Here is a 19,409-nt window from a genome sequence, read left to right on the forward strand (position 1 = left end):
TCAGAGAAACCAGAGTGGGAGAGAAGTCAGGACCTAGGAACACAGATTTTTTTTATTTTAATTGGGTTTTTTTTTTTAGAGAGAGGTAGAGAGAGAGAGAGAGAGAGAGAGAGAGACATATCAATATCAATCGGCTGCCTCCCACAAGCGCCCTGACCGGGGATTGAACTCATACCTGGATATGTGCCCTGACCGGAACTGAACAGTCACTCTTTGTTATACGGACAACACTCTAACCAACTGAGCCACACTGGCCAGGGAAGAGACAGAGCTTTTGAAGGAAAGTTTTTCCCTGCTCTTTTCACCCAAAGATGCAGGCAATGAAGAGATCCCCAACTGGGGATGATCCTACAGGTACTGGACCAGGCAGCCTCAGGCCCTAGGCTGAGGGTGTCTTTTCATCACAACTTCTTCAAATCTGAGCGCCTCTTACAATGAGCAGCTGAAGAGTGGAGAATTCTTGGTGAGCTTTTATTCTGTAGCATTCAGAGCTATTGTTTCAGATTTGCAGCTAACTCCCAGGTTACACTAGGAGTTGCTGGGTGAGACATAGATTGCTGTTTTCACGGTCTTGAGAGTTCCCTCCTTTTCATCCCTCGAGCAATAATATGCTATGTTTAGGTAGCCACCCCAGTTCAATAAATCAGAGTTGGTTAATTTTCTATTTATTCTGGTTGACCTTGAACTATCTTCAGTGTCCAAATTTCTAGTGGCCCAGGAGTCACATAGTAGCTGATCAGTGACTAATAGGACTCAATCAGGGTGGGGCTTGGGGTGGGGGGTGGTAGCTGAGGATCAGAGCTCTTGTTTTTTTTGTTTTTTGTTTTTCTGATTATAATTCTTTTTTATTTATTTATTTATTTATTTATTTATTTATTTATTTATTGCTTAAAGTATTACAAAGGGTATTACATATGTGCCCTCCCCCCCCCCCGCCCTTGGCAGTCCCCTAGCCTCCCCTATCCCCCAGTGTCTTATGTCCATTGGTTATGCTTATATGCATGCATACAAGTCCTTAGGTTGATCTCTTACCCCCCTCCCTCCTGCCCCCCAACCCCCGGCCTTCCTGCTGCAGTTTGACAATCTGTTTGAGGCAGCTCTGCCTCTGTATCTATTATTGTTCAAGCCACCTCAGTACCTACCTGTCTTAACACGACCACAGCCCGTGAATCCACAAAATGCACCATGGAGAAATCCAGGATGACGGTGTGGGTGCTGGGTATAAAAGACGAATCTGATCTACTCCTGACCTGACTTCCAGAAGCGTCAGGAAGTGGCTTCGGGTCGTTTCTATAGGGTTTATTAGGAAGCCAAATATTCTCATAGCTTTGCCCTTGATTTCTCTGAAGTATGGAAGATACTGTGTTGGGTATTTGTTCCTCAGATGAATATTGGCTCATGTCCCCACTGTCCATACGTGTGCATTGCATCATGCTCATAGAGGATGGCTTGCGGTCCTGTTTGGTTTCATATCGCTCTGTGTAAACAACCTGGGACAGGAGTTAGGGGAGGGATGTGAAAAGACTCAAACAAGGGTGGGGAGTGCTTGCAACTGTGCTGTCTCTATCTACTAACTCCCTCCCTCTCCCTTAGGGAACTTCTCCACAGACCAGGCACGCTGCAGCTTTTCCTTGAGTATCTCACGTCACTTCAAGCTCCGACTGAAAAAAACCACTTTCATCATTCCTTATCCTCACCTCTCACAAGCCCCACTCCCCGCAACGTCCCTACAGGCACCAATGACATTATCATGGTCCTAGTGAGCCGGAGTGAAAATCATCTTTGATTTATTCTTTTCCCTCATCCCTGGGTTCTAATTAGCCTCCAGCGCCTTCTAGTGCTTTGAAGTATTTCTCCCCCATCAGTCCCTTTGCTCAACACTGCCTTCCTTTATCAGTGAAACGGTCTTCTGTCAGACTTCCTTAAAAAAGACAAAACTGCCTTGAGCAGGGCTGTCGTTACCTCTCACTTTCATGCTCCTCGCAGGCCTGGAGCCTGTACAGCTTCAGGACCCTGGGGAGTACCAGGAGCACATGGCATGCAAGACACAGGGGCCCGTGTCTACCTAGGGAATAAGAACTCTATGACCCATGGAAAAATGGGAATAATTCATATGCTAACATGGTATAATTTGGGGTGATGTTTCTTTAAAAATATTGTTCTAATAACATTTATAAAATAAAATTTAAAAATAGAAAAAAAACTGTAAAGATAAAAAGTATATAAGGTAGTAGATATTGTACAGCAAAAAAAGAAAAAGTGGTGTGAATAGAAAATAAAACTCCAGTTCACAGGAGAGAGCTGTTCCCCAAGGCTTCAAGGTCCCCGAGGCCAGGCCTCGGGAGCACAGCTGTGGACTGACTCCGTGGCAGGGGGTGCAAGGTCCCCAGGCAGAGGAACCCTCTAAGAGCCTTCCTTCTCTCTCCTTCATCTATTCTGCAGCCCTGTCCTTCAAGGGCTTTCATAATCTACTCAGGCTGTGTCTGCCTGAACTTACTCCCCAGACCAAGCCTCTCATCCTGAGGACCCCATACTGATTTCGGCCTTGGTGTCTTGGTGCAAGCCTCCCATGGGCAGGGAGTCCTCTTTGTCGCTACCTGGCAGAAAGCCAAATTACTCTCCCCTGTCCCGCTCAAACCATTGCTACCAAGGTCTCCCTGACTTTTTGAGCTCATGTTGATCTCTCGTTACCTGGAGTCTTAGAGTTGTTAGAATCTAAACACACAATTTCAAACATAATAATATACTGCATAGTATGGTTTACTATCCTATTTCATCAGTTTTAAGAGGCATCACCACTTTCTGTATTCTCAAGAAAAAAAATACTGCAAATAAACTAGGACTCGTCATCAACTTCACAATGCATCCAAATTTCAGAGATGTGGAAAAACGTCTGTGTTAGGATGGATCAAACACAACAATGGCCTTCTATGTCACATTAATAGAGTCGTCTCCCTAGTTTGATTTAAATCTCTACGAACTGCTTCAAAATAATCCTGTGATTGGGGGGAGTACAGATGGGTGGGGTATGGATGAAAGAAGATTGGCTATTAGTTGTTGAATCTTAAAGTGGATGGTAGGTGCACAGAGGCTCATTATACTTGTCTCTACTTTTGTGTATGTTCAAAATTTTCCCTGAAAAAAACATTTTTTTAAAAGAACCACCTGGATGGACCTTGAGGACATTATGCTAAGTGATATACTCCAGCAACAAAAAGACAAGTACTGTGTGACTCCAGGGATATATGAGGTGCCTGGATTAGTCAGATTAATAGAAACAGAAAGTAGAATGGAGGTTGCCACAGGCTGAGTGAGGGGGAGTGGGAGGTGTTACTTAACAGGTACTGAGTTCCAGTTTTCCAAGATGAAAAAGTCCTAACTATAAAGGACAGTGAGGATTACACAACAGTGTGAATGTATTTAACACTACCATACACTTAAACATGGTTAAGATGATATATTTTATGTTACGTATTTTCTACCACAATGAGGAAAAAAAAGAAGCCAGAGACCCTTAAAAATTCTTTTGCAGAGTGTCATAGTTCTGGGCACATATAGGAGCTTAATAAATACCAGATGATCATACTCTACTCTCGAGTGCACTTGCTGATGTCATGTGAATGCCCTTTGCAATACTCAGTGCAGTGTGGCTATCACATAAAAACTAAATAGTTAATTCTGTCCTCTTGGCAAGAAAGCTGGTATTTTCAGGGAGCTCAGTAGAACCTACTCTCATTGGGGTGTATAGCAACCAGAGTGGGTGCCCAGAGTGAGTGTCTGGTGTTTGCAGGGGCTGCGCAGGAGGGGGACAGGAGGTGTTGCGTGTTGGGCGTCCGTGTGTGTGTGTGTGTATGTATGTATGTGTGTGTGTGTGTATGTGTGTGTGTGTGTGTGTGTATGTGTGTGTGTATGTGTGTGTGTGTGTGTATGTGTGTGTGTGTGTGTGTGTGTGTGTGTGTGTGTGTAGACTGGGAAATGAGCAGGCCTGCTCTGGGGAAAAGGACTATTTAGATCAAGTCTGAGTCGGAAGTAATGACACTTAGTTCATCGGCTGAAATAGCCTGCAGAGGCTGTAAAACCCCCATCTGTGCTTGTCCGCCCCTTACTGCCCATCGTCACTGCCTTGGTCCAGGCAGATGGCAGGAGATCCTTGAGACCCCAGCCAGCTTGGCCCTCGCCTAGTGGGACTTATAAGACAATCTTTAAGTCCCTTATTTTCAGAAAAATAAAATCAGGCAGCCAAAGGTCTGGGAAACAGGCACAGCTAGGGAATGACTCTGTCTCTACCCACTGAGTAGGGCCTCAAGAGTCACCATCGCTTCCTACCCGCTTTCAGTTCAAGATCTGACCCTCAGAGGGGAAGTCATGTCTTCACTTCTGAGCAGAGCTCTTTAATTTCCAATGACCTGTGGTCCATCTAAGAGTCAAAATCCCTGAGGGGGCTTTCTTTTCTTAAAACAACAACGACGACGACCTGCCCTTGCACTTCTTTATAAAGCGCGGGGGAAATGCAGAAAGAAGAGGTTGCTAACCCTGGGTGGCGGCTCCAGCTCATCGCAGTTGCAGTAACACTGGCACATCCTTCCTTCCTGCCGGCCACCGTCACTGTTCGGGAACAGCCTGTACAGCTCTTCCTCTTTCAGAGGCACCCGCACCATTTCCACCTGAAAGGCAGAAGGAGGCTTCAGCGTGGACGGGTAGATGGCAAGTGGCAGGAGCGAGGGCCCCTGGGGGAGGCGAGGGGAGGCGGTGGAGAAGAGTGGGGAGGGCAGCCTTACCTCCTCCAACAGCTTCTGCTTCAAGTCGTGCACGTTTACAAAGGTGATGGAGTTGCAGCACTGGAAGATTTTCACCCCAGGAAAGGTCACGATCTGCAAGACAAATGTAAAGTTTAGAGAAATTTCTCAGCTCTTTCGTGGAGGGAGGAACATTCTTCAGAACCTAATTGAGACTATATTCTTCTTTATAAGAGGCAAGAGCCAGCAAGGCCCTTCCTCCCATTTCCACCCCTGCTTTGCCTGCTTTCTTCTTTTCCCGCCATTTCCTCACTCCCCTCTTTTGGCCTTCCACCCCCTAAAGTACATTTAAAAATTATCCTTAACTGGCTGCGGGACTCCAGGACTTACCTGCCTCTTTAAGCGCCCACCCTACCATGGTGCATCCCTCTCCCCACCTTTGTCCAGCATGTCTGTAGTGCAGCAAACAACAGGAAAGGGATTTTGCAGAAAATCTTTTAGGCAAAGAAGTGGGACTGGTTTGGATTCTTACCTCCCGATAGTCCCGGATGCTTCTATAAATGTTGGTGTTAGGGATCTGACCCAGGAGGAGAATCTTCGTTCTGAAAGGAAAGGCATTTGCCTTTAGGTCATAGTTGCCTTGCCTGCCATGGCTAAGCTTCTATGACCAGAGACTGAGTACCTGTGTGACTGAATGGTGATGACGAAGAAGGCAAAGGCTACGGAAACCATTAGTCCGACGTCCAGTCCCAGGAAAATTGCAGCTATGAACGTCACCATCCAAATAATCTTACGGGAAGAAGTGAAAAGGAAGACCATATCGCAAGCAGAGATGAGGACTTCACCAGTCCTATCTCCTGACACCCTCTCCCTCTCCCTCCTGACACCTGGGATTTAGAGGACAAATTCCAGAGCCGCATGGACTGATGCCATCACAAAGGGCTGGCCCATGGCTACCGAGCAGTTCGTCTAGGCCTCCCGGGTCAGTTCTCTTTTGAAACTTTCATTTCCTCCCGTGCAAAATGGGGGTATTAATAGCTACTTTATAGGCTTTGCTGAAATTAGAAATGCGATTTGTAAAGCAACCCGGAACACTCACCAGATGGCAGTTGCTATTTTAAGACCTATAATAGTTATTGGGAGTCTTGAGCACCACTCTCAGCAGGTGACTTGACTTGAACCTTCACAGAGAAGAGAGGCTGAAACTCCCTCAAATGTTTACTTCCCTTCCCCCTGCCACTTGTGAGTTAGTTGGAGGTGCTCGCTCTCTCCTCCTAGAACCAGAAGCTCCGCCCGTGCTCTGGACCACATACCCTCTTAGCTCCTCAGGGATCTGAGTCCAAAAAGTAGCCCCTTTCACATCTCTTTGCCTCTATTGGGTCCTTCTCCCCTCATCACATTCCCCCATCTTTTATTTCTTGCTGTTTCCCCTCTGTCCCCCAGGTCCGTGCTGGAAAGAGGAGGAGGGTGCTCTGTCAGTTCCTCGGGCAGGACACCTCCCTTTCTTATTAGGATTTGTGTCTCCGGGTTAAAAGTCAACCAAATATGCAAGGCATGACAAACCCTTTTTACTAAATTTGTATTGAACTATAACCACTTAATTACTTTTTATTTAATTTTGCGTAGTTGGAGTGAGGTCGCAGTATTTCTTTGCACCAACAGCTTCGACTCCTTATTTGAAGCAAAAGTAAAGTACCAGGCATCAGAGTTGCTAGTGTCCTTCATGTTGATGTCCTTTGTTTGTTCTCTTTCCCTCTGTCCAACCTTCCCCTGCCCCTGCCCCTGCCCCTGCCCCTGCCCCTGCCCCTGCCTCAGCCAGCACATCTACACTCACAGAGTCATACTGGCTCTGCCTCCACAGACTGGGTAGATAGTAAATATTTTCAAGCAAGGGTAGGACGTTGCTCACAATAATACCAGCCAGCACAGCCTGTGGGGAGAAGGGTGGACGTACAAAATTACTCATTGTTGTGATATTTATAATAAAAATTCAGACAACCTAATTTTTTTTTTCTAATTTTCTAATAATAACAAAATAACTAAATAAGTTCCAGTATGAGCTATCATGCTATATATCAAATACAAACAAGAATACAAAGTTGTATGCCCAGTTAGGTTGAAACGATGCAAAGTAATATCAATTCACAGAAAATAATATTGATCAGATATATGCCAAAATGTTAATAGTGGTTCATTTGTAAATGTGGATGACATTTTTAGCTCTTATGAATTTTCAAAAGTTTTTAGAAATAGGCACGTCTACTTTTCTAATGGAAAAAAGTTTTCTTAAATATGAGAAAATGAAAATTTATACTTGGTTGTAAAAATCATCAGGGCCTTAAAGTAGAACTAAACTAGTTTTAGAAACACTTTCTTGTGTTTATGAAGTCCCTGCATTAGCTTAACATTCCTCAGCCTTTCCTCATCACCCTCTCCTCTGCTCTGCCTGGGAATTAGAACTGACCCTACCACTGGGATGGCCGCAGCCACGCTTACTCTGGACTTCTGAGGTTACTCAGTGACCAGCTGACTCAATATAGAGGAGGGAAGAGCAAAGATGAAGTTAGCAGAAATTACTTCCTTTCCATTTTTATCTTCTTTCCAGTCAGGAATCTCCAAACTTTCTGCAATTTGCAGGGAGATGTGGTGGAAAGGAAAAGAATCTCAACTTCATAGGGTTTTTTTCAAAATGTTTGGCTTGAGGGAAGGAGTATAAAGAGGAAACGTAAATTTTCATAAAACAATATACAATAAAAAATTTACCTTCCTGAATATTAAGGTTAGAGATGCTCATGTGTAAAGAAGAATTAATCTCAGATATAATTTACATCATCCAAGAGATAACAATTATTAACATTTTGGTATGTTCTATTTTTTTCCTAATACAAATCGAAGCAATATTAAATACACTGCTTTGTATCATGTTTTCTAAATTTTTGTATTGGTCCCCTGCTAAGTAACTGAGATCCTAGCCAGGATGCTCCAACAATTCTTCCAATAAGGGTTTTGCAACAAGCTATTCATAGCCTTTCAAGGAAGGAAGCAATCTTTAATACTCATAGAACCTCATTAGTATTGTACTCAGATGTCCCACTGGTCAGATTGTGTTCGCATTTTCTTACCCAGAAACATTCTACCAGTTGCTGTAAAAAGCATGTGACATAACATGGGGAGCCAAAAGCAGGGGCTGTTCTCTCTCTAACATATTTGCAATAAAGGAGCGCTACCTACTTTTATCAGTAGCCTTCATACCTGTTTGGAGCTTTAAAAAGTTCTGATTCTCCTAGCTAAAAAGCAAAAACAACTCTGTTCAAAGTAAATTACTGAGTGGCTTTGCTAAAATAGACTCCATAGTGATTGCACCAAAGGTGCTATACAACCTCAGTTCTGGAGATGACTTCTGCCGGGAATCAGAGGACAGCTTGTGTGATAAGCACAAGCTTAATCCCACCCCCAGGCATAGATTCGTTGGCTGGGGCCCAAGGTCCCTGAATCACAAGAACAGAGGCAGCAAGAGCCTGGAGGTAGCCTGCTCTGTGGCAACCTGATCTTCACCAGGTGCAATGGACACGTTCAAAAGGATGGGGGTAATGGCCCGGCTGGCGTGGCTCAGTGGTTGAGCGTCGACCTATGAACCAGAAGGTCACGGTTCGATTTCCGGTCAGAGCACGCGCCTGGATTGTGGGCTTGATCCCCAGTGTGGGGTGTGCAGGAGGCAGCTCTTCAATGATTCTCTCTCATCATTGAGGTTTCTATCTCTCCCTCTCCCTTCCTCTCTGAAATCAATTTTTTAAAAAGGATGGGGTAACATTTACTACCACTGCAGCTTCAGACTGCCACCTCAGCATGGAACCAAGCTGCAACACCAGGCAGGAACCCTTCTCCCACCTCCCACCTAAAAATGGCTAAAGGGAACATTAAAGAAATTTAAAAGGAAGTCATGGTCACTGAGCATTGATCTCTATTGAGAACAAATTGATTATAGCCAGGAATTAATGCGCCTGGAATCTCTCAATGCACGGTGGTCGGTCTCACAAAAAGGAAGAAATGGCACCGGAGCATGTAGGAGCATCCCAGCTGAACACAGTTATAACTCAACTGTCAGGCCCTGCCTTCTCGTATTGTAAGCTAACCAGAGACAGTGGGGAAGCAGGCGAGGGGGTGAGTTCACCTGTGTGCAGAACAGGCCCCCCAGAAGCGGTCTGGGAAACCAGATGGCGTGAATGTGCACTGAGGGTCTACGCCTGTGATGGTAATGGGCGTTCTGGCATCTGAAGTCTGTGTTGGTCTCTTTAACGGAATCCTTACTGTAAAGCTTACTTTAGCGCTTAAGCGATTAAAAGAAGATTAATAACAATAATGGCTAATGTTTCCTGAGTGCTAATTACTAGCTCAACGCTGTTCTCTCTATATCATATATAACATCTTATTTGAATCCCAATCCTGAGAGGTAGGTGCTATTATTGTAAAGGAAAGGCACTAGAGAGAGGCCGGGGCAGGCCGTGGGGGCGTGCTGAGTGCAGTTCTGCGCAGAGATACCCACCAAGATGCAATCTGGACCCTGGGCTTTCTGGGCTTGGATATTCGATCAGTTCCACTTACATTTGGCAGTTCGTAGAAAAAGGATTCCACCTTCACCATCAGGAGCAGCATCAAGCCTGCTCCTACCAGAGACGCAAACTGAGGAGACAGAGCCGGTTGGAGAGAGACCATCAGGATCGTACTGGTCCCTGCCTGCAACCGAGGCTTCTGCTTGGTGAGAAGCGCGTCAGCTTTTCTTAAAAGGAACTGTGTGTGACCATCCAGCATTAAGTGCATTTTTGTTGACCTGACACTGTCAGGTCTTGTCAAAGTGCTAACCACATGCTAGGTGCTCCACCCGTGCTCGCTGATGCACGCATGGGTGCTTTCTAAAGGTCCACATTGTCCTGGGTGTTTAATCTTTACTGCCTTAGCCGTTTGCTGCGAATCGGAGTCTCCTAAACCCCGGCTTGCACTCCCTCCTCACGCTCACCCCTCCTGGAACAGTTCAGAAAAGCCCTCGCAGAGCCCTCACTGTCAGCCCTGAAATCACAACCATTCCTCCTCCCATATCCATAAACACCCCTCCCTCTGGGAGCGTGGGACCAGGCAAGGAGGCCAGGCCTTGGAAAGCAGGGAGTGAGGAAAGGAACCCACTCAGGGAGCGCAGGGCGCACAGTGGTCAGGACCGAATAAACAGGAAGACGGGCCAGGGACAGCCCAACTGGCCACAAGCCCAGGGCTCTTCACATGCCCTCTGCCATGCGCCTGCCAACATGTCCGGCCTGGGCCATGGCTGGAGGGCTGAGAGGTTTGGGTGCAGCCAGTGAAGACAAGTGGATTCTAGATCGGGGAAAAGTAAAGAGAAATCCAAATACTTATACAGAGTTTGTATTTATGCCAGACAAAAAATAAAGCTGCCCTTGGTGGCAGGTCATGTCTGAGGTTCAGAGCCAGACCTGAGCTTGTCTGAAGGCCTGGGGAACTGAAGAAATAGAGGAGCTCTTGGGCGGAGTGAATCAGAAGGCCCCAGAGGAAGGGGTGGAGAGGACACCACTGCTGAGGGATGAAGAGGCTGAGCCAGTCTCAGAGGCCTTTGCCCGTCCAGGTCAGAAACCAAAGTGGAGGCTCCAAGGGTAGGGCCGGGGGCCGGCAACATTCTCTGTCTGAACCCGGATCTGCACTGGGCAAGTCAGGGTCTCCAGGAAGGGTCTCCAGCACCCCAGACACATGCCTCCCACCAAGGGTCACTGCGCCGCACAGAGAGATGCCATTGGCAGGAGGGTGCGCTGCGTGGGACAGCAATGTAGCAGCAGAGAACAGGATGGGGCCATGGGCTGCCTTAGGCAGGCGCTTTGCCCAGCAGGCACTGGCAACTCCCAGGCTGAAGTGAAGGCTTCTTCCTTCCCCCCATCTGTACATACCTAACCCCTTCAGCAGTCCACAGAAGTCCCACTTGCCCCATCACTCTCCTTGCAAAATTTATGGCACTTTTTACTTACTGTCCTTATTCTGCACTTAATTTTACTTGCACTGTGATTTCGTTTTTTCTAATGGTGTGCATCTTTTCTCCCCACATTTATGCTTGTATACTGAATCAACAAAGTGTGTTGTCAAAAATCACTGGGAACTAAAGTCTGGAATTGCCATTTCCATTTCTTCTGATCATAAAACCTTCTCATTATGACTTCAAGTTCTTTTGCCCTTGCATCGAACATCCTTCTTCTTACATAACCCAACTTGCTTTTTTTCTGGTAAAGAGTGGAAAAGGGCTACTCCCTAAAGCCAGTGTGTCTGGCAGCAGCTGTATGACAACGAAGCTCAGCCCACATAGACTGATCTGAATGGTCTTACTAGACACCCGCTCTTGTTTCTGCCTAATCTTCTGATTTTTATGAGCTTTCGCCTTCTATTTCACAAATTTAGCCATGAAATGTGACACTTTACCTTTCCCCACTAAAATTTAGTGTCGATTCTTCTGACACTTCTGTTTCTGACCTGAAGAGAGTCTGACCTAGATAATTTTCTATCATACCAAGGTAGGATGATCGTACATTCCCAAGGCTCATCTAGACAAAGACCTTACTCTCTATCATGAAAGCCCCTTGCCATACCCTTTGAGGAAGCCAGGAAAGTTTCTGGTTTGGCAGCCGTGATAGAGTTGAATTATTGCTTTCCCAGAGTAGGACTAAGAATATATCGCATATATATATATATATATATATATATATATATATATATATAAAGTTTATAGGTGATTGTTAGTTCACCTGAAATATTATCTTTTAGGTTACATGGAAAATGGTTGTGTTTTTTTCTTTTGTGTGTGTGTGTGTGTGTGTGAACTTCTCATATAGAATAAGACCTCTGTAGAAAATGACTTAAAAGTTCCATATTGACAAATACCTTTTAAGACAAAAATCTAAACAAAAATTAAGGCAAACATGAGATCCTCCCGAACAAGTATAACATTAAAATAGCAATGTGATTAAACTAATGTAACCCCTTTCTATAAAAACATATGAATAGACATCAATATTTTTAAATGCTAGAGATCAAATTCTATTTCAGCATACCTGTTGTCTTCCTCCAGATTTATCCTGGATCATTGTCCTAATAATAGCACCAGTAAACACACAAGATCTGAAAAATGAGCTGACGACATTGCAAATGCCAATGACTATTAAATCCTATAAAGAAATAGCAAACAATTTAGGCCCACTATTTGTTGAAGAATGCTGATTTAAGTTTGAACTGAAGGTATACTGTCTGTTTCTGGTGCATGCGAATAGGCTGTTTATATCATTTCAAATAACACGGACGTGTTCTTAGAAGAACAAAAGGATGGCACATCTGATTTCTGGATTAGGTTGAAACTTCATTTTAGTTAGTGAGCACAAAGAAAGCACTTTTTCAAAGTGAGGAAATGAGACTTTTGCCTTATTCTCTCTCTCATGATCACTAGGACTTAGAATGACAGAGAGAACATAGTCCTACTTTTCTTTCTTCCTTCTAAACTATCCTAAAAGTAAAAGTGGGACACCTCATGCATCCATATTTCCTTTTTGGGTACTAGGGAAAGTACTGAACTCAGAATAGTTGGAGCTATTAAAAAAAAAAAAAGGACAGCCCTAACTGGTTTGGCTCAATGGATAGGGCATCGGCCTACGGACCGAGGGGTCCAGGTTCGATTCAGAAGGTCAAGGGCATGTACCTTGGTTGCGGGCACATCCCCAGTGGGAGGTGTGCAGGAGGCAGCTGATGGATATTCCTCTCTTATCGATGTTACTAACTCTCTATCCCTCTCCCTTCCTCTCTGTAAAAAAAACAATAAAATATATTAAAAAAAAAAAAGACAAAAACTATTTCTGAGAGATTGACTTAATTATATTAGTAGCCTGGTTTTGCTATTCCATATCATTTCTTATTGCACCGCAGAATGTGGTTGACTTCTAAAGACTTGGTGGAAAGGAAGATAAAATTAAAAGGAGAGGAATTCTACTAGCTCAACAGCATGATGCCACACGCTATCGTCTTGCATCCCTGCACCGTATCTGTTCTAGGGGATATCACTCGTGCTAATTCAGATGGGTTCAGAACTAAGTGCGCCACACTTCTCCTAAGTCCTTTGGTAGTTACAGTTCACATTATATTCTAAACGATTCTCTGGCTACAGAAGAATCCAGTCGTCATGTTAGCAGGAGGCTCAGATTAGAGTACAAAGACTTAAGGGTCAGAGAAAGTAATAGAAAGGCCTGTCTGCTCACCTGGTTGGAATTGACATTATAGTTATGGAAATTGGCAATCTTCTTGCCCAGAAATACAAGCAGTGAGGAGCTCACTATAGCTAAGGAAAAGGCATCTAAAACAATATCCCGAAGATTATCCAAATTTGGCATTACAGGAAACAGGAATCTGGAAAAAAATGGTGGAATTATTCCTGGAGAGCAGGAGTCATTCATTGGCACCTCCCCCACCTCATCCTTATTATACCGAGCAGGCCTCATGCTTAAAACACAAACAAACAAACAAAACCAGTAAGATATAAAAATAATTGAGGTAAGAGCTTGCCAAAACTTCCAGCAAACTAAGCCAAATTACCAAAGCCAGTAGGAGAACATGCTTTGCTATGTTCTAGGTTCAAGGATTCTGCCATGTAGTAAAGAGAATAGAACAGGTAAAACCAAAACAGATGGACAAGAATTAGTTTATTTATACTATTGGAGACCATTAGTAAACAATAGGCAGATATCACATCTAAGATGGTTTATAACTAAACAGCTCAGCGAATTCCCTTGTATTCACATGCAAATCTTTTAGATTTGCAAATATTTTCTCCGATTCTATGGGTTACCTTTTTACTGTGTTTAAAAGTAAAAAGGTCTTTTGATGCATGCAAGTTTTTAATTTTCATGAAGTCTAATTTGTCTATTTTCTTTTGTTGCCTATGCCTTTGGTAACATATCCAAGAAAACACTGCCAAATCCGATGTCATGAAGCTTTTGTCCTGTTTTCTTCTAACAGTTTTATAGTTTAGGCCTTACATTCAGGTTTTTGATGGATTTTGAGGTAAGTTCTGTATATGGTATTAGGTAAGAATCCCACTTCATTCTTTTGCATGAATATCCAGTTTCCCCAGTACCGTTCATTGACGAGATTGTCCTCTCCCTATTGAATGGTCTTGGCATCCTTGTCATTTGACCACATATGCAAGGGTTTATTTCTGAGCTCTCCATTTCATTCCATTGGGCTGTATATCTGTCTTTATGCTGGTACCACACTGGTTTTAATTATGGTAGCTTCGTGATAAATTTTGAAATTTGAGTTCTTCAACTTTTCAGGATTAATCATTTTCAGGATTGCTTTTGCTATTTGGGGCACCTTGTGATTCCATATGAATTGTAGGATTTATTAAAGTTTCTGCAATAAACTTCATTGAAATTTTGATAGGGATTAAATTGAATCTGCAGATAGCTTTGGGTAGCATTGACATCTTAATAACATCTTAACAACATCTGAACATGGGATGTATTTCTATTTATGTATGTATTCTTTGTTTCATCGATGTTTTGTAGATTTCATTGTGTAAGACTTTTATCTCCTTGGCTAATTCCTAAGTGTTTTATTAGGAATTTATTGAGCTTCTTAGATGTTTATATTCATGTATTTCATCAAATTTCGTTTTTTTCAGCTATTATTTCTTCAATATTCTCTCTACCCCATTCTCTTTCTCTTTTGCTTTTGAGACCATGATGTGCATGTTGGTTTCTTGATGGTCTCCCACAGGCCCCTTAGACTCTGTTCATTTTTCTCCAATCATTTCCCTCTCTGTTCCTCAGACTCAATAATTTCCATTGTCTTATCTTCAAGTTCATTGATTCTTTTGACTGCTCAAGTTTGCCTATCTCTACAGCCACGTGTTGCTTAATGATGGGGATACATCTGAGAATGTGTCATTAGGTGATTCCATCATTGTGCAAGCACCATAGAGTGCACTTACATAAATGTAGATGGTACGCACCTGGGCTATACGGTGTAGCCTATTGCTCCCAGGCTACAAATCTGTACAGCATGTTACTGTACTGAAGACTACAGGCAACTGAAATGGTATTTGTGTACCGAAATATACCTAAATATAGAAAAGGTACAGTAAGACTATGATATAAAAGATACAATATGGTATACCGGTATAGGGCAGTTACTGTGAATTGAGCTTGCAGGACTGAACGTTGCTCTAGGCGAGTCAGTGAGTGAGTGGTAAGTGAATGCAAAGGCCTGGGACAGTGGTCGGCAAACTCATCAGTCAACAGGGCCAAATACCAACAGGACAACGATTGAAATTTCTTTTGAGAGCCAAATTTTTTAAACTTAAACTATATAGGTAGGTACATTGTTATTAACTTAATTAGGGTACTCCTAAGCTGGCCTTTGCTAAAATTGTCCTCAATCTAATTGAGGTACGTTCGCTGAGGTCGACCCCTCCCAACTCTCCCATCCACACTCGTCTTGTATGCTTGTTTCTCTATCTCCTTTCGTTCATCCTCTCTCTATGTCCAAACCATCTCAACATACCTTTCTCAATCCTCAACACTACATCTTCTTTCACTCCACAACGTCCCCTAAAATTAACTTAATAAACTTTACTTAAAGTTTTAAGTCTTAGTTAAACTATAGGTATGTTGAATAAAACTTGATATCATACTTAATAACGATATTATTTATTGATAAAATTAAATTCCTTACAATTTACCTTACAATATCCATAAAATTAAATCATGACAATGACTGACAAACACTAATGTGAACAATGGCCTTGCATCTCCTTGGAAAGTTTGGGTAAGTCCGGTTTGTATGTTGTTGTTTTTAATTTTAGGCACGATTCCAGGCTCTCATCAATAAGATGACTTCTCAATTTACTCTTGGTAAGGTTCATGCTTGAAAATGATTGTTCACATAAATATGTAGACCCGAATAAGGAAAGAACAGCAAATGCTAGTTTTTTCAGTTGATTATATGAGTCAGGAATACTATTCCAGGTGTTAAAAATCAACATATCTTCCTTCTCCAGGTCTTTCAAAGCAGAACACTTGTGCTGTGAACTAAGTGCACATTTGTTTTTCTCCAATATTTCTATATCAGCACAAAGACGTTCAAATTTCAAGCTCCACAGTTCTTTGTTTTTTAAATCCAGCAATTGCATTTCAAAGTTGCCAATGTCAATATTAAAGGGAGAAAAATTAAATTCTGTTACAGTAGCATTAAGAGGTTTTTTAACAAAGGCTAACGTTGCTTTGCTGTTTCTGAATTCCTGAAACCTGTTGAGAAAAGCTTCCCTCATATTTAAAAGTGTTGTTTTGAAATAGCAAATGTCAATATCAGAATTATTTTCTTGGTGATGTTTCAACAGGCTTAGAAAGTGAACCAAAGTTTCTCTTTCAAAATCTTGAACAAAAAGAGATAATTTGTTTTCAAATGAAATAACTTCCTCTAACATCAAAAAAATTGTGTTTCCTTTCCCCTGTAGTTTACGATTAAGCTGATTTAGATGAGACGTAATGTCTACCATGAAATAAAATTTTTGGATCCACTGATCGTTCGTTAGTTCTGGATAGTGAACACCCTTCTCAAGGAGAAATGCTTTAATTTCTGTTAATAAGGAAGCGAAATGTTTCAAAACGTTTCCTCTTGATAACCAACGTACCTTGTTATGCAGCAGAAGATCTGCATACTCACTCTCCATTTCAACTAAAAATTCTCTAAAGTTTCCATCGCACTGTACGTGCGCGCTCACATGTGGTATTTTGTGGAAGAGCCACACTCAAGGGGCCAAAGAGCCGCATGTGGCTCGCGAGCCGCAGTTTGCCGACTACTGGCCTAGGACATTAGTGTACACTACCATATACTTTATAAACCCTGTACACTTAGGTTACATTAAATTTATAAAAAATCATTTTTTTTCTTCAATGACAAATTAACCTTAACTTACTGTAACCTTTTTACTTAATAAACTTAAAAATTTTTAACTTTTTTACTCTTTTGTAATAACACATCTTAAAATACAAACTCATTGTATAGCTATAAAAATATTTTCTTTCTTTATATTATTATTCTATAATGTTTCTGTAATTTTTTAAAATAGTCACCTGAGGAAATGTTTTATTGATTTTAGAGAGCGCGGATGGGGGAGAGAGAGGAGGAGGAGAGAGAAACATAGATGTGAGAGAGAAACACTGATCCGTCATCTCTCACAAGCACCCCAACTGGGGATCAAACCTGCAACTTTTTGGTGTATGGAACTATGCTCCAACCAACTGAGCCATCTGGCCAGGGCTATAACATTTTTATTTTTAGATTTTTAAAATTTTTGTAAACGTTTTAGTGAAAAACTAAGACACAAACACACATTAGCCTAGGCCTACATAACGTAAGATCATCAATATCACTGTTTTCCACCTTTACATCTTGTTCCACTGGAAAGTCTTCAGGGCGATAACGAGCATGGAGCTGTCCTCTCTTATGATGACAATGCCTTCTTCTGGAACACTTCCTGAAGGACCTGCCTGAGGCTCTTCTTAAGGAGGTATTACTCTCTTCAGAAATATGTCCATGGTGGTTCGCTTGGTTTGTTTCTTTTTCATCATAGTTTGACTGTAAGCAGATAATGCACCATGGATATTTCTCTCTATTAATGAAAACCTTTTGGTGTTGAGTCTAGGTCAAGCATGTCAAACTCAAAGGCTAACATGCACCAAATAAAAAAGGTTTAAGTTTATGTGGGCTGCAAAAAAAGAAAAGCTTCAATTTTCATAGAAACATAGGTTTATTTTGATAGGGACATGCTGAATACAAAGGGCTGAAATAAATGAGTCATCGTTAACGTAAAATAATAGAACATTTTAATAAAAATTAATATTTTGTCTTGAACATTAACTTACCAGACACTGAATAACTGCACAAATTAATAAGCATAACACAAATAAGCCTATTTTTCTTGTTCTCTGAAAGTGAAATATTTCCTGTTGTGCACACCAAACAAGTCAGTCCAAGACTAATGACATGGCAATCAGCTGCTAGTATTAGTGGAGAGAAATGGTGCACCAGCGCGTAAAGTGTGTAAGGGAAATGAATGAAACACAATTATAGTAATCAGTTATTAGAGAACATAGTAGTTTGTTATAATCTACACTAATAAAAGACAGACATGCAAATTGACCATACCTTTGCTACGCCTTAAGCCACTCCCACCAGTCAATTAGAGCGACTATGCAAATTAACCCAACCAAGATGGCGGCTGGCAGTCACGGAGCTGGAGCAAGCAGGAAGCTTGGTTGTCCCAATGATGGAGGAAGCCAAGCTTCCCGCCTGCCGGGGCCGGCTCTGAGCTCCACTCAAGGCAACAAAGTTTCAATTATAAAAGATAAATAAACCCCAGATACCTGCTTTCAGCCAGCCATGGCCATGGAACTGGAGCCAGCAGGAGGCTTGGGTTGCCCCTGGTGATGGAGGAAGCCAAGCTTCCCTCTCGCCCACCCTGGCTGGCTCTGAGCTCCACTCAAGGCTACAAAGTTTCAATTATAGAAGGTAAATAAATCCCAGAATTAAAAAAAGCAAAAGAAAAGGAGAGGCTGGGAGCTTCCATCGCTGGGGGGCTTGGCCAGCCTGAAAACGACCCTTAGCCCCTCACCCAGACTGGCCAGGTACCCCAGTGGTGACCCCCCACCCTAAAGGGGGTGTGGTCAGCCTGAAAACAGCCATCAGCCCCTCACCCAGGCTGGCCAAACCTCCATGGGGTGAGGGGCCCCACTATGGGGGGGGGGGCTTGACCAGCCTGCAAACAGCCATTAGCCCCTCACCCAGGCTGGCCAGGCACTCCAGTGGGGACCCCCACCCTGAAGGGGGTGTGACCAGCTGCAAACAGCCATCAGCCCCTCACCCAGGCTGGCCAGGCATCCCAGTGGGGACCCCCACCCTGATCTGGGACACCCTTCAGGGAAAACCAGCTGGCCCCCACCCATGCACCAGGCCTCTATCCTATATAATAAAAGGGTAATATGCAAATTGACCCTAACAGCAGAACAACTGGGAATGACTGGTCACTATGACACACACTGAGCACTAGGGGCCAGACGTTCAATGCAGGAGCTGCCCCTTGGTGGTCAGTGCATTCCCACAGAGGGAGTTCTGCTCAGCCATAAGCCAGGCTGACGGCTGCCAGTACAGCAGTGGTGCTGGGAGCCTCTCCCGCCTCCTCAGCAGCGCTAAGGATGTCTGACTGCAGCTTAGGCCTGCTCCCCGCTGGCAAGTAGACATCCCCTGAGGGCTCCCGGGCTGCCAGAGGGATGTCTGACTGCCAGCTTGGGCCCAATCCCCCAGGGAGTGGACCTAAGCCAGCAGGTGGTCATCCCCTGAGGGGTCCCAGACTGGGAGAGGGCACAGGCCAGGCTGAGGGACCCCCCCCCACCCCCAACGTGCACAAATTTTTGTGCACTGGGCCTCTAGTTATGTATAACAGGATACTGTAAAAATTAAGTTTTATTAAAATTTTTATTAAAACATTTCTTACATACCATTATATTGGCTGGGCCACAAAAATATTTATTGTGGGCTGCGAGTTTGACATGCTTGGTCTAGGTTTTCAAACTTTTTAAGGAT

At 43.2% G+C, this 19,409-nt stretch overlaps 1 protein-coding gene across 1 annotated transcript in view; it reads right to left on the reverse strand.

Moving 5' to 3' along the window:
• SLC26A8 (solute carrier family 26 member 8) overlaps nt 1-19,409 on the reverse strand; it is a gene marked incomplete at its 5' end in the record, with an annotated part of 78,330 nt that overhangs the window by 8,285 nt on the left and 50,636 nt on the right. The window contains 9 exons of the mRNA XM_081095041.1: nt 1,143-1,490; nt 4,533-4,664; nt 4,779-4,871; nt 5,269-5,338; nt 5,419-5,525; nt 6,571-6,666; nt 9,339-9,416; nt 11,834-11,947; nt 13,025-13,172. Coding sequence (XP_080951167.1) covers nt 1,143-1,490; nt 4,533-4,664; nt 4,779-4,871; nt 5,269-5,338; nt 5,419-5,525; nt 6,571-6,666; nt 9,339-9,416; nt 11,834-11,947; nt 13,025-13,172 — 1,186 coding nt within the window. The remainder of the gene's footprint in view (nt 1-1,142; nt 1,491-4,532; nt 4,665-4,778; nt 4,872-5,268; nt 5,339-5,418; nt 5,526-6,570; nt 6,667-9,338; nt 9,417-11,833; nt 11,948-13,024; nt 13,173-19,409) is intronic.

The sequence above is a fragment of the Myotis nattereri genome (genome assembly GCF_964212035.1).
Source record: "Myotis nattereri genome assembly, chromosome: 6".
Taxonomy (NCBI): domain Eukaryota; kingdom Metazoa; phylum Chordata; class Mammalia; order Chiroptera; family Vespertilionidae; genus Myotis; species Myotis nattereri.